The sequence below is a fragment of the Capsella rubella genome, unplaced genomic scaffold (genome assembly GCF_000375325.1).
Source record: "Capsella rubella cultivar Monte Gargano unplaced genomic scaffold, Caprub1_0 scaffold_8, whole genome shotgun sequence".
Lineage (NCBI taxonomy): Eukaryota > Viridiplantae > Streptophyta > Magnoliopsida > Brassicales > Brassicaceae > Capsella > Capsella rubella.
Window position 1 is genome coordinate 13,130,095 of NW_006238916.1, and position 10,866 is coordinate 13,140,960.

At 38.0% G+C, this 10,866-nt stretch overlaps 3 protein-coding genes across 8 annotated transcripts; 2 read left to right on the forward strand and 1 right to left on the reverse strand.

Annotated features, from left to right (window-relative positions):
• The first annotated feature begins 158 nt into the window (after positions 1-158).
• Positions 159-3,060, forward strand: LOC17875543 (GTPase ERA-like, chloroplastic). Of its 2 annotated transcripts, XR_002833960.1 has the most exons (10): positions 159-666; positions 774-919; positions 1,010-1,150; positions 1,237-1,350; positions 1,529-1,654; positions 1,808-1,906; positions 1,999-2,100; positions 2,335-2,415; positions 2,505-2,681; positions 2,877-3,060. XR_002833960.1 is itself a non-coding variant. In XM_023782933.1 (9 exons), exons 1-9 carry the CDS (start codon positions 279-281, stop codon positions 2,589-2,591), a joined length of 1,284 nt encoding a protein of 427 aa, XP_023638701.1. In that variant the 5' UTR covers positions 159-278; the 3' UTR covers positions 2,592-2,813. The 2 variants fall into 2 exon arrangements, 1 of the variants encoding a protein (XP_023638701.1); XM_023782933.1 differs by lacking the exon at positions 2,877-3,060 and having other exon boundaries at positions 2,505-2,813.
• A 594-nt stretch (positions 3,061-3,654) lies between these two features.
• LOC17876743 (mannan endo-1,4-beta-mannosidase 7) lies at positions 3,655-5,732 on the forward strand. Its single transcript, XM_006279806.2, has 5 exons — positions 3,655-4,067; positions 4,300-4,494; positions 4,579-4,701; positions 4,801-5,003; positions 5,096-5,732. The coding sequence occupies exons 1-5, from the start codon at positions 3,738-3,740 to the stop codon at positions 5,541-5,543; spliced, it is 1,299 nt and encodes a 432-aa protein (XP_006279868.1). The 5' UTR covers positions 3,655-3,737; the 3' UTR covers positions 5,544-5,732.
• A 384-nt stretch (positions 5,733-6,116) lies between these two features.
• Positions 6,117-8,500, reverse strand: LOC17877161 (lipid phosphate phosphatase epsilon 2, chloroplastic). Of its 5 annotated transcripts, none has more exons than XM_023784322.1 (5): positions 7,859-8,173; positions 7,477-7,702; positions 7,313-7,386; positions 7,078-7,227; positions 6,117-6,708 (listed from the first exon to the last, which is right to left on the reverse strand). In XM_023784322.1, exons 1-5 carry the CDS (start codon positions 8,135-8,137, stop codon positions 6,556-6,558), a joined length of 882 nt encoding a protein of 293 aa, XP_023640090.1. In that variant the 5' UTR covers positions 8,138-8,173; the 3' UTR covers positions 6,117-6,555. The 5 variants fall into 5 exon arrangements, with proteins under 5 accessions (XP_023640090.1, XP_023640076.1, XP_023640086.1 ...); XM_023784308.1 differs by lacking the exon at positions 6,117-6,708 and adding an exon at positions 8,437-8,500 and having other exon boundaries at positions 6,887-7,227; positions 7,859-8,156; XM_023784318.1 differs by lacking the exon at positions 6,117-6,708 and adding an exon at positions 8,238-8,492 and having other exon boundaries at positions 6,887-7,227; positions 7,859-8,130.
• Between the last annotated feature and the right edge of the window lie 2,366 nt (positions 8,501-10,866).

The window sequence follows — 10,866 nt, forward strand, 5'->3', positions numbered from 1 at the left end:
TTGGTTTTGCTCGTGTTTTTTAATGGACTTGCAAAGTTGCAATATTAACCTGATTCTTAAATTCAACGAGGGGGTAACTGAACAAAAAAACATTATGGCGGTTGAAGCTGGGAGTTATATAGAAAGAAGGGGTGCAAGTGGAAATAAAGAAAACTCGTTAAACGGCGTCGTATGAAGATCACATATGGTTTCCTTGGCTAATCACAAAACAAGCAGTGAGGAAAAAAACCAGTGAGAGAGAGAGAGAGAGCTATCAATTTGAAAAACAAAGTCCGACAATGGCGGCCTCTCCGCAAATTTCGCCTACTGTTTCCCGCTACAAATTCTTCTCCACTTCCGTTGTTGAAAACCCTAATTTCTCCCCTTACCATATCTATAGTCGACGCAGAGTTACCAAATCGCATCTTCAGGCGCACAACAGTAGCACTAGATATGGGCGGACGGAACTCACCTCCTCGAAGAAGCTATGGATCAAGCAACGAAGCTCCAGCGGAATGGAGGTTGAGCAAGCAGAATTAGAAGAAGATGAAGAACAAGTGGAGATCGATATAGTCGACGATGCCAGTCTCCTCTCGCTGAGCATGAAACCGGACAGGAACATGGCGTTGCTCGACGATTATGAGATGGAGGAGCTTGGACACTCACCTGATACGCATCATCGCAGTGGTTTGTTTGTTTTCTCCCTAACCCTACTACTATCCTCACTTTGTTACTGGGAAATTGAATTATGGTGATTACAATGTTTATATATATATATATATATATATATATAGGATACGTGGCTGTGCTGGGGATGCCCAACGTTGGGAAAAGCACGCTTTCGAACCAAATGATTGGTCAGAAAATTTCGATTGTCACAGATAAACCTCAAACCACGAGGCATCGGATTCTTGGTATATGTTCTAGCCCTGAGTATCAGGTTTGTTTAGCTAATCCCCCATTGAAAAACGTTGTTTGCTAAATGCCTTGGTTTGATTTAGAATTTAAGATACAAAGCTTGTGTTTACAGATGATACTTTATGACACGCCTGGTGTAATCGAGAAGAAGATGCACAGGTTAGATACAATGATGATGAAGAATGTCAGAGATGCTGCCATCAATGCGGATTGTGTAGTAATTCTTGTTGATGCTTGTAAAACGCCTGCTAAAGTATGCTTCTCTGTTTTGGTTTCTTTCTCCTCAAAATTGTTAGTTTTAAGTAGTTTTCCTGTCCTAATTCTGGTGCCGTGTGCTAGATAGAAGAAGTTTTGAAAGAGGGTTTGGGAGACCTCGAAAAGAAGCCACCGATGCTGCTTGTTATGAACAAGAAGGATCTGATCAAACCTGGTGAGATAGCCAAGAAACTTGAGGTGAGTTTGTTGTTGTAGCTATCCTTCAACTTTGCTAGTGCTGCCCTGTTATTATAATCCCGCCATTCTAGAATGAACTTGCAGTGGTGGGAGATGCTTCACTATACACTTGAGATCAAGATTTGGAGTCATGGTATTGGTATGTTCTTTGCTTAATAGATGCTACAACTCCTTGCAGTGGTATGAAAAATTTACAGAAGTTGATGAAGTTATACCTGTAAGCGCAAAGTACGGACATGGAATAGAGGATGTAAAAGAGTGGATATTATCCAAACTTCCCTTCGGGCCACCTTATTATCCAAAGGTATATGAAAAAAGTATCTGCTTCACTGTTATAACTCCTCTCCCTGCTATAGCTGAGCTTATAGTCTAATTTGCGTTATGTTCTGAGGTTTATGTCTTAATTCACATGCAACAATTCATTTCACTAATGTCTTACGGGTATGTGGTTATCTAGGATATTGTGAGCGAGCACCCAGAGAGATTCTTTGTTTCTGAGATTGTTAGAGAGAAGATATTTATGCAGTACCGAAATGAAGTTCCTTATGCATGTCAGGTAAATGATAAGTTTGGTATTTTTAGTCCTGTAAAAAGCTGTGGCCTTATTAATCAATTATATGTTGTAATATTTTTGCTTCAACGCGACAGGTGAATGTGCTGAGCTACAAAACTAGACCAGCTGCAAAAGACTTTATTCAAGTGGAAGTGGTAGTGGATAAAAATTCTCAAAAGATCATCCTTATAGGAAAAGTAAGTGTATACAAACCCTTTAACATTCAAGTGGGTAATTTCTGATTTGCATTCGTGGTAAAAAATTTGTGGACACTCAAAAAGTGCATTGTCAATGATCGATGAAACTGACAGATATGGGTTTAAAAGCTGATATCATATGCTTAGAGATTGTATTAAAGCAATAAGGTCTCAACTTAAGTAAGCTTAGTGCTGGCTAATGTGGGTGGATGGATTTTAATGTAATGTTTGTAGGAAGGGAAGGCTTTGAAAACGCTAGCAACGGCTGCTAGGCTCGACATTGAAGATTTCCTTCAGAAGAAAGTCTTCCTCGAGGTGCTTATAAATTTGCATAACGTATCAAATGGTAGTTGAAATACAGTAAGTTACCAATTTGAGTGAATGATAGAAAATGTTGGATGAAGGTGGAAGTGAAAGTGAAAGAGAACTGGAGACAAGACGAGGGACTTCTCAAGTACTACGGCTATGGAGGACAGATCCGAGCTATGTAGTAGGATGGACATAGTGACAGTGTAGTGGTTAATGGGCTTCAAATGGGCCTAGAAGAAGATGAGAAGTGCAAATGACAGGGCGGCTCTTAGGTTAGCTTTAGCTTTTCCCCTCTTTTTTTTGTTTGTATTTAACCGAAACCACTCCTCAGTCTAGCTTTTGTTTTTAATCTCAATACAAACAATTCATTAGGAAATTTGAAATCTTTCTTCTTTGTTTTGTGATTTCTTCTTTTGTTTGAGTTTGTTGAACTAACCCATTGAATAATCTGATTTTCATGATCACAGGTAGGTAGTAGACTGATAGTTAAACAATTACATATAGATGTGCTTTTCATGAAAAGATGAACCGTAATTAATGGCGAGTGAATTGGTGTGTTTGGTAAGGATCTGAGTCTGAGTCGGTGTAACTTGTTAGAGATCCGCTTATTGCGCCTATGCTTCTTCTGTTGAAAAAAGGTGTCTGTCTTAAGATGGTGTTTGAAAGCGAGTCAAAAGATGAGAGAAATGCCCACTAAAAAGAAAAGAAAAGAAAACCAATTTCCTGATTACACACAATAAATGTATGTCGTGTGTTTTGTCGTCAACTCAAACCGAAAAATCTAAAGAGCAACGGCACATGAGAGTTTCTTTTATTTATTTATATTAGATGATGAAATTGAGAGGCCGACCCATAAAAGTTAAATATAAAAAAAATACAATAAAGGGAAAGGGCCATGTATGTATGTATGTAACCCATGAAGCGGAAGACGCGTGGGTTGCTGTGAAAGTAACCACACGGAATGCTGACACGTGTACCATGATCCGAGGGTGAAGCATTATGATTACGTGTTAAGTGGGATCCATTTGCTGGTTTCACGGTTACGACTTATACGGTAATAATGGGACCTTTATTTATTAAAAAAAATTACCGGAATCACCTTCTCTGCTTCGTTTCCTTTTTTCAAAAAGTGTTGTTACAGTAACTGACATCACAGCTGATTACAAATACAGGGTATGCGTGTTGTATTAACACTGTATCTTAAAAAAGTGAGATTTATTATGCTTTTCCCCAAACCGTTATACAATTATTATTATTAGTTCATAAATACCCCCTCCTCTCAAACACTAAAGCGAGAAGAGTGTGTAAGAGAAAGAGCAAAGAAGAAGATGAAGCTTCTGGGTCTGATTACATTTTTAGCGATCTTGATCCAACAAAGCTGTTTGGAGCTAGGAGCGGATGCCTTATCGAGTGATGGGTTCGTGAGGGCTAAAGGTGTTCAGTTTACTCTCAATGGCTATCCTTACTACGCTAATGGCTTCAATGCCTACTGGCTCATGTACGTTTCCTCCGATCCATCCCAAAGGTCTAAGCTCCCCGCCGCTTTCCAAGATGCCTCCCGCCATGGCTTGACCGTTGCTCGAACCTGGGCTTTCAGCGATGGCGGTTACAGGGCTCTTCAGTCTTCCCCTGGCTCCTACAACGAGGATATGTTTCAGGTAACCTCCCTTTGTCTCTACTTGTGTCTTGTGTCTTGTGTTTCAGTTTCTCTTTGTTTACGATTTTATTTGTATGGATCTTTTGGAAAAGTTTTGAGAACCTCTGTTTTAATATCTGACTGTTTAAACAACACTCACTCACACAAAACTTGTATTTGGAAAAGTCGGTGGCTTTTGGAGCCAAGTTTTCAGACTCTCTGTTGATGTTTCTTTTGTCATTTATGGTGAAAAGGGTTTGGATTTTGCGATAGCTGAGGCAAGAAGGCATGGAATAAAGTTAATACTCAGCTTTGCCAATAACTATGACATCTTCGGAGGGAAGAAGCAATATGTGGATTGGGCTCGAAGCCGAGGCCGTCCCGTTTCTTCTGAAGACGACTTCTTCACTGACTCTCTTGTTAAAGATTTCTACAAGAACCATATCAAGGTTTCAAATTCATTTAATCTTCTCCCCCGCTTTTAGATTCAACCAAAAAGCAAGAAAAGTAATGACTTTTATTTTGCCCTGCAGGCTGTGCTGAACAGATTCAATACCTTTACCAAAGTTCATTACAAAGATGACCCAACCATTATGGCTTGGGAGCTCATGAATGAGCCCCGTTGCCCATCAGATCCTACAGGAAGAACCATTCAGGTTTTCACCTAACACACATTTTCACACCATGACTCTATTTCTTGTCTATTTCTATACTAATTTGGGATCTGACTTGTTGGTTTCTTTCAACTATACCAGGCTTGGATTACTGAAATGGCTGCTCATGTGAAATCACTAGACAGTAACCATCTGCTTGAAGCTGGCCTAGAAGGTTTCTATGGTCAGTCGTCACCTCAACGCAAGACTCTGAACCCACCCGGCCAATTTGGAACTGATTTCATCGCCAATAACCGCATCCCGGGAATTGATTTCGTTACGGTTCACTCCTACCCTGACGAATGGTAATGCCATACAACTTTAGTTTTGGCCCTAGCAGTTAAAAAAAACAGTGATCCATCACTTGGTTTAATTGCTGTTTTGTTTTCTTGTGCAGGTTCACAGACTCAAGCGAGCAATCCCAAATGGATTTCTTGAACAAATGGCTCGACGCGCACATCGAAGACGCACAGACCGTTGTACGCAAACCCATAATATTAGCAGAGTTTGGTAAATCAATGAAGAAATCAGGCTATACCCCTGCACAGAGGGACTTTGTCTTTAACACCGTGTACAACAAGATTTACGGGTCTGCAAAACGAGGCGGTGCAGCAGCAGGTGGATTGTTCTGGCAACTCTTGGGAAATGGAATGGATAATTTTCAAGATGGCTATGGGATCATACTTAGCCAAAGCTCGTCCACGGTTAACGTCATTTCTCAGCAATCCCGGAAGTTGACATTGATTCGAAAAATCTTTGCAAGGATGATCAACGTGAGGAAATGGAAGAGGGCGAGAGGCCAGGGACAAGTGAGAAAACGAGGTCACAACAACATCAACAGCTGAAACTTTAACTAATTTCTACTTTTTTAATTACTTAGCTCTCTTATAGCGAATCGAACGATCTCAGCTCGTCGAGGAAAGTAATAGTGATAGATGTCATAATATATATAGGTTCTCGCCGGAATGAACTTCATTTTCATTAAAGAAAATTATTAGTGTGGCAGTTTTTTTTATAGCAGAAAAGTTTTTTTAGATTGAATGCTTTAGTTATCAAGACATCGAATTCACCGTAAAAGCAAAACATCAGTCCATTCAATTTGAAATAGATAATATGACAGATCTGAAGCTCTTGAAAGATGTATGATAATAAGATTTCGAGATTCGAGAGCCACACAGAGTTCTCCACGAAACCATCTGGAAGAGACCATAGCGACGACATATGCTTCGATCATACCTAAACTAGGTTGGGTGAGAGAGACGATTATGTCTGCGTTTACTTTTGGGCTTACTTACTAGGCCCAGTTTGTAACATAATAGTCTAGATGATTTCGTAAAATACTTGCAGATACCTCTTTTCTAAACGTCTGCGTTTAGTAATGGGCTTACTTACTCGGCCCACTTTGAAATATATTGACCTAGTTAGAATTTAGAATTTATTACTTGCATATAAAGGCATATCCGGGTAATTCAGATAAATTTGATTTTTAACTGTGAGGCATGGCAGCGCAGTCCAACGGTTTTGTACAGCTGCTTCGATTACACTGCTTGCTAAATTCGATAGACAACATCTCAGCCTCGACATCTCATTCTCATCAATGCGGGAATTTGCGTGCTGCTCGCCACCTGTTTGATCAAATGCCACACAGAGATATGAGATATTGTTCCATGGACAGCCATCTTCAACGGATACGTAACTGCAACCAACTCTGTCGAAGCACTACTATTTTTCTCAGCGATGCTTGTTGATTCTGGCGTCTTCACCCGACTCTGTAACATTCATCTGTGTTCTCACCGCTGCATCCATTCGGGACAGCTTAACCTGGGTTGATCTGCTGTGTAGAGCAGCCAAGGAACCCTATGGATGTATGGTTGATCTGCTGTGTAGAGCAGGACGTCTTAGTGATGCAGAGAAGATGACCAATGAAATGCCATAGAAGGAGGATGATGTTGTATGGACCACACTTCTCAGGTGCGTGTAAGACCATGAATCGGGATTCAACGTTTGTATCTGGTAGCCAGTCCCATTCTCAAAATGAAGATATATACAGTATAGTGGAATTGGTAGTATTTGGTGCAGAAGCTCATCGATTTGATTGTCCAATATATGGAGCTTTTGGCTTTTATCCATGCTCGTGATATTTTTAACTCTAATATGTTCAAACTTCAAAAAATCTTAGCCATGAATATAATAGCACAAATGGTAACACTGAATATATAGCTCAATCAATATGAATTATAAGGAGAATAATATGCATTCCTTATACCATTCACATACTAAGTAGTGATAAATATCAGTCTGTCATCTGTCATCTTTAAACCAGTTAAGTAGCACATATACTGCAAAACCTAAAGCAGACGCAGCAGCAACCAGAGAGACAGCTACTTGTACTGAGAATGATGAGGTAAAGGCTTCAAGAACAAGTGAATTCCAGGTTACATACCATAAGGTGGAGTAAACAGAACCCACGATTGCACCTACGACAACTTGACTTGTTGTGTGAAGCTTCTGAGAAACCCTTAACCATGTCTACAAAAAATAACATCAGTGTTAATGATTTCATTTATATGATTCGAGGGTAATTTTGAACTTGATCCATGTTATGAAGACTTACAAAGTAAGAAGCCAAAGCGAGGACGAGGCCACTAAGGAACAGAGACAATTCATTGGTTCCAAGCCACTCCATAACTGCGGAAATAAGAGTAAAGTCATCTTAAGAGTTGATCAAATGCAAGAAGAAACAGATATTGAAAACGCTTAGCATTGTGACTGTTTTACCAGACAAGACAGTAAACACAGAGATGAAAGAAATGGATTGGGCATGAGAAGATGGCATCCCAGGATCAGAACGCAGTGTAGCAACGGGTCTCTCTTGGTTAAGTATACGTTTCAAAGCTACGGAAAGGGCAGAGTTTGAAACCGATCCAATCACAGCCCAAAGTGCTGCACCATCATGCCGTAGAAGCAGAACAGATCCAAATAGAGCAGCTACAATCCATTTGCTCTGCCATTTTACAAACGTTTAAACCGGAAGCTTTCGTTAGTTACCAAAATGCAGGGAAGAGAAAAGGAACAAGCTTTACTTTTGTTTTTCGACTTTTTTCATTGAGATGGCATTACATCAAACAGGTTGTGTGCATCAGGGAATTCGAATACAGACCAAACGATTAGCGACGGCTTCAATCCCACCGCCGGCGTCGTTATGAAGCTCCGAAGAAGTATTGATGAAAGCCTCTTGCTCGATCGCACGAAATGGCTCTTCGCCGTCTCTGCGAGCATTGGTTTTGACTAAATCGGCCATAGAATTAGAGCCAGGGACAGACCTAATCGTTCGTCTTCGAGTCAAAGGGAAGATTCGAAATGGAGCAGGAACAGAGGAAGCACCGAAATAGAAATTGCAGGTGGGTTTGTGGAGAAGAAGAAGGGATGAAGCTGCCATATCCAAAGAAAAAGTCAACCTAAAGGTCAACACAAAAAAACGAGTCGCTTAAATTTATTGAGGATCAAATCGTAAAGACGAACAAGGAACAGAGTAGTACTATTTCTTGATTTTGTGTGACGAACGAACTCGCAAAATCTGTTGACTGTCGAAGAAGATAGGACAAGTTGTGTGGTTTTTATGTGTTGATTTTTTTATAGCAGCTTATTATACACACATAATCTACATATGCATATTTAATTTCATTGTCTGCACTACTACAAAATTCAGAATTCGTATGTATGGTTGAGAAAAATTACACGATGAAGAAGATGAAGAGTTTGCTCTTTCTTTATTCTGCTGCTCGATCCAATCATCATAGGGTCTCAAATTGTGATTGTTTGCTACTTTGCTATATAATAAATCTTGTGTGATCTTCTCGTTAAATTAGCCCATGAGAGCCCATTAGTAGTAATAGTCCTTAAATTATTAACGCGCGTTATTGGCTGAAAATAGGCCCATTAATGGAAACCAGTCAACAAAACTCGGTTTGGGTTACCATCACATTAGGAAGGAATTTGTGCTTTTAAACAAGACTTCTTAAAACCCAATAGATAGCTAATAAGGAGAAAAGAATCTCTAATAAGTTAAAGATTATAATGAAAAAAAAAAAGGAGGAAATTTTGTTATAGAAAGGGAAAAAGAAAACAAGTTGAAGTGGTGTAGTTGAAACGCGAATAATGAAGGAAATAATGCATCAACGGTGGGAAAGCCGTGTACACGTTTGTTTATTCTAAAGAATATTAACAATGTCTCATCGTTTTAGAACATTGTTGCTTATTTTGGAATTTTCTAGACATGCCATGAATAAAATTAGTTTCGTGTAGCATGTTTATATTATAAGTTCATGTGTGTGTATGTATATTGGGGGTCGAATATGCTTTATAAACTTTGCCTTAAGAGAAAAAAATAAAAATAAAAGGATCGAACAAAAAAGATGACCAATTAAATTAATATACGTATACTTTGAAATAGATTCTTGGTTATCTTTTTAAGTTTTTTATACATTCAGGCTGATGTGTAAATATATTCTCGCACATAAGAGTTTTTTTCCTATTGCACTACGTACTAACTTATACTTCCTTTTATAAATTAAAAAAAAAAAGAATCAGAAAATAATATAAATTACTTTGGATTATTAATAGCTTTTGGGTTGTGGATTAATTAGCCACAAAAGCAACGAATATCGTCCAGGACAAAACAATATCCATATGGTCTCAATTGGTTTACAGTAGAAAGGATGTTTAAAAGCACCACTTCAATTAATTCGTTTGTTTTTGACTTTGAGAGGTTTCTTTCTTTTATATCCGTCAAACACTTATAGACGTTCTTTTTTCTTTTTCTTTTTTTTTTTTTTACTTTTGAAAGTTTTCTTTGAAACTAATATTGTCGTCAAAAACCATATTTACACCATCAATACATATTTAATAATGAATGTTTTTAGCTACACATGTAATTAGGTTATGATATATAATATTCAAACCGAAGTCCCAGTGAAGTTATAAGACTGGAACTGGAGTGTGGGTTTTATCACACGCCAGAGCGTCTTGTCATTGGAGGTGAAAACTGAGTGTTGTTTATATAATTTAAATACATATGTAAATATATAAAAATTCGAAGATAAAAAAGATGTGACGATACGTCTATCGCTCTGTCAAACTCTCTCAATCTTCAAAGTACAGTTTCGAAACACAGGTCTTTGTGTGACAGAAATCGAGGAGATGACTTGAGAGAGATAGCCAAATAAGTAGCGATACAAATATTCAAGTTTGAAATTAGTGCAAGAAATACGGTGTCGTGTGGCACCAGATAGTCCTGAAATTCATGATGATTGTTTGTTTATATATATATCACACTGACAGCAAATAGCTTTTACAGTGGTCAAAGTTTTTTTGTTTTTTTTTTGGGTCATGACCCCAACAAGGAAACAATCTTCATCCCTACGACCTACTCGTCGTCTCCTCCTATGATATATATATGTTACAACACCTTTTTTTTTTTTACCAATTCTTATATTCATGATGAATACCAACAGATATATGCCCTAGTCACAATACTTTTAAAACTAATACAAATCTACGCGTGCAAGTGTACCTCTGTGGATATAAGAATGATGCTTGAGAATGGTATTACATGCGCATAATTTAAAAGAGAACTAATTAAAAGAAGCCGTGGGTGATCTTATCATGGATAAACCAGCCTGTATTATCCATTAACTTATAATAATTCTTCAGTTAACTTACTGCTACTAAAATACTTGTGTACGTTCTTTAGTCGCAAAGGACATGAATGAGCGAGAGTCAACGAGTAGTCAGTTTCACTATTGTCAATAAATTCAACAATCATAAGAGATTTATTTAATCATAAAAAGGAAATCTTAAAATCTATTTACGTTATTATATATAAAAAAAAACTATTTACGTTATTATATAATAAGACTAGCTCCAGTTTTTTTTTGTCAATTTGTCAATTAAGTTTCATAGTTGTAACTTGTAACGTCGTGTTGAACTTTCTTCTTCAGGTCAAAAGTCCGATCTCCACACAGTCACCGACCTATGTTACTCTTCCTCATCCAACACATTTTTATAATTAAGAAGTTCGTATCTGTTTAGAAATTAACCGCTCATATATATATATATATATATATATATGCTCAGAGTTGTTAGTAAAGGTTACTTATTATAGGAAGT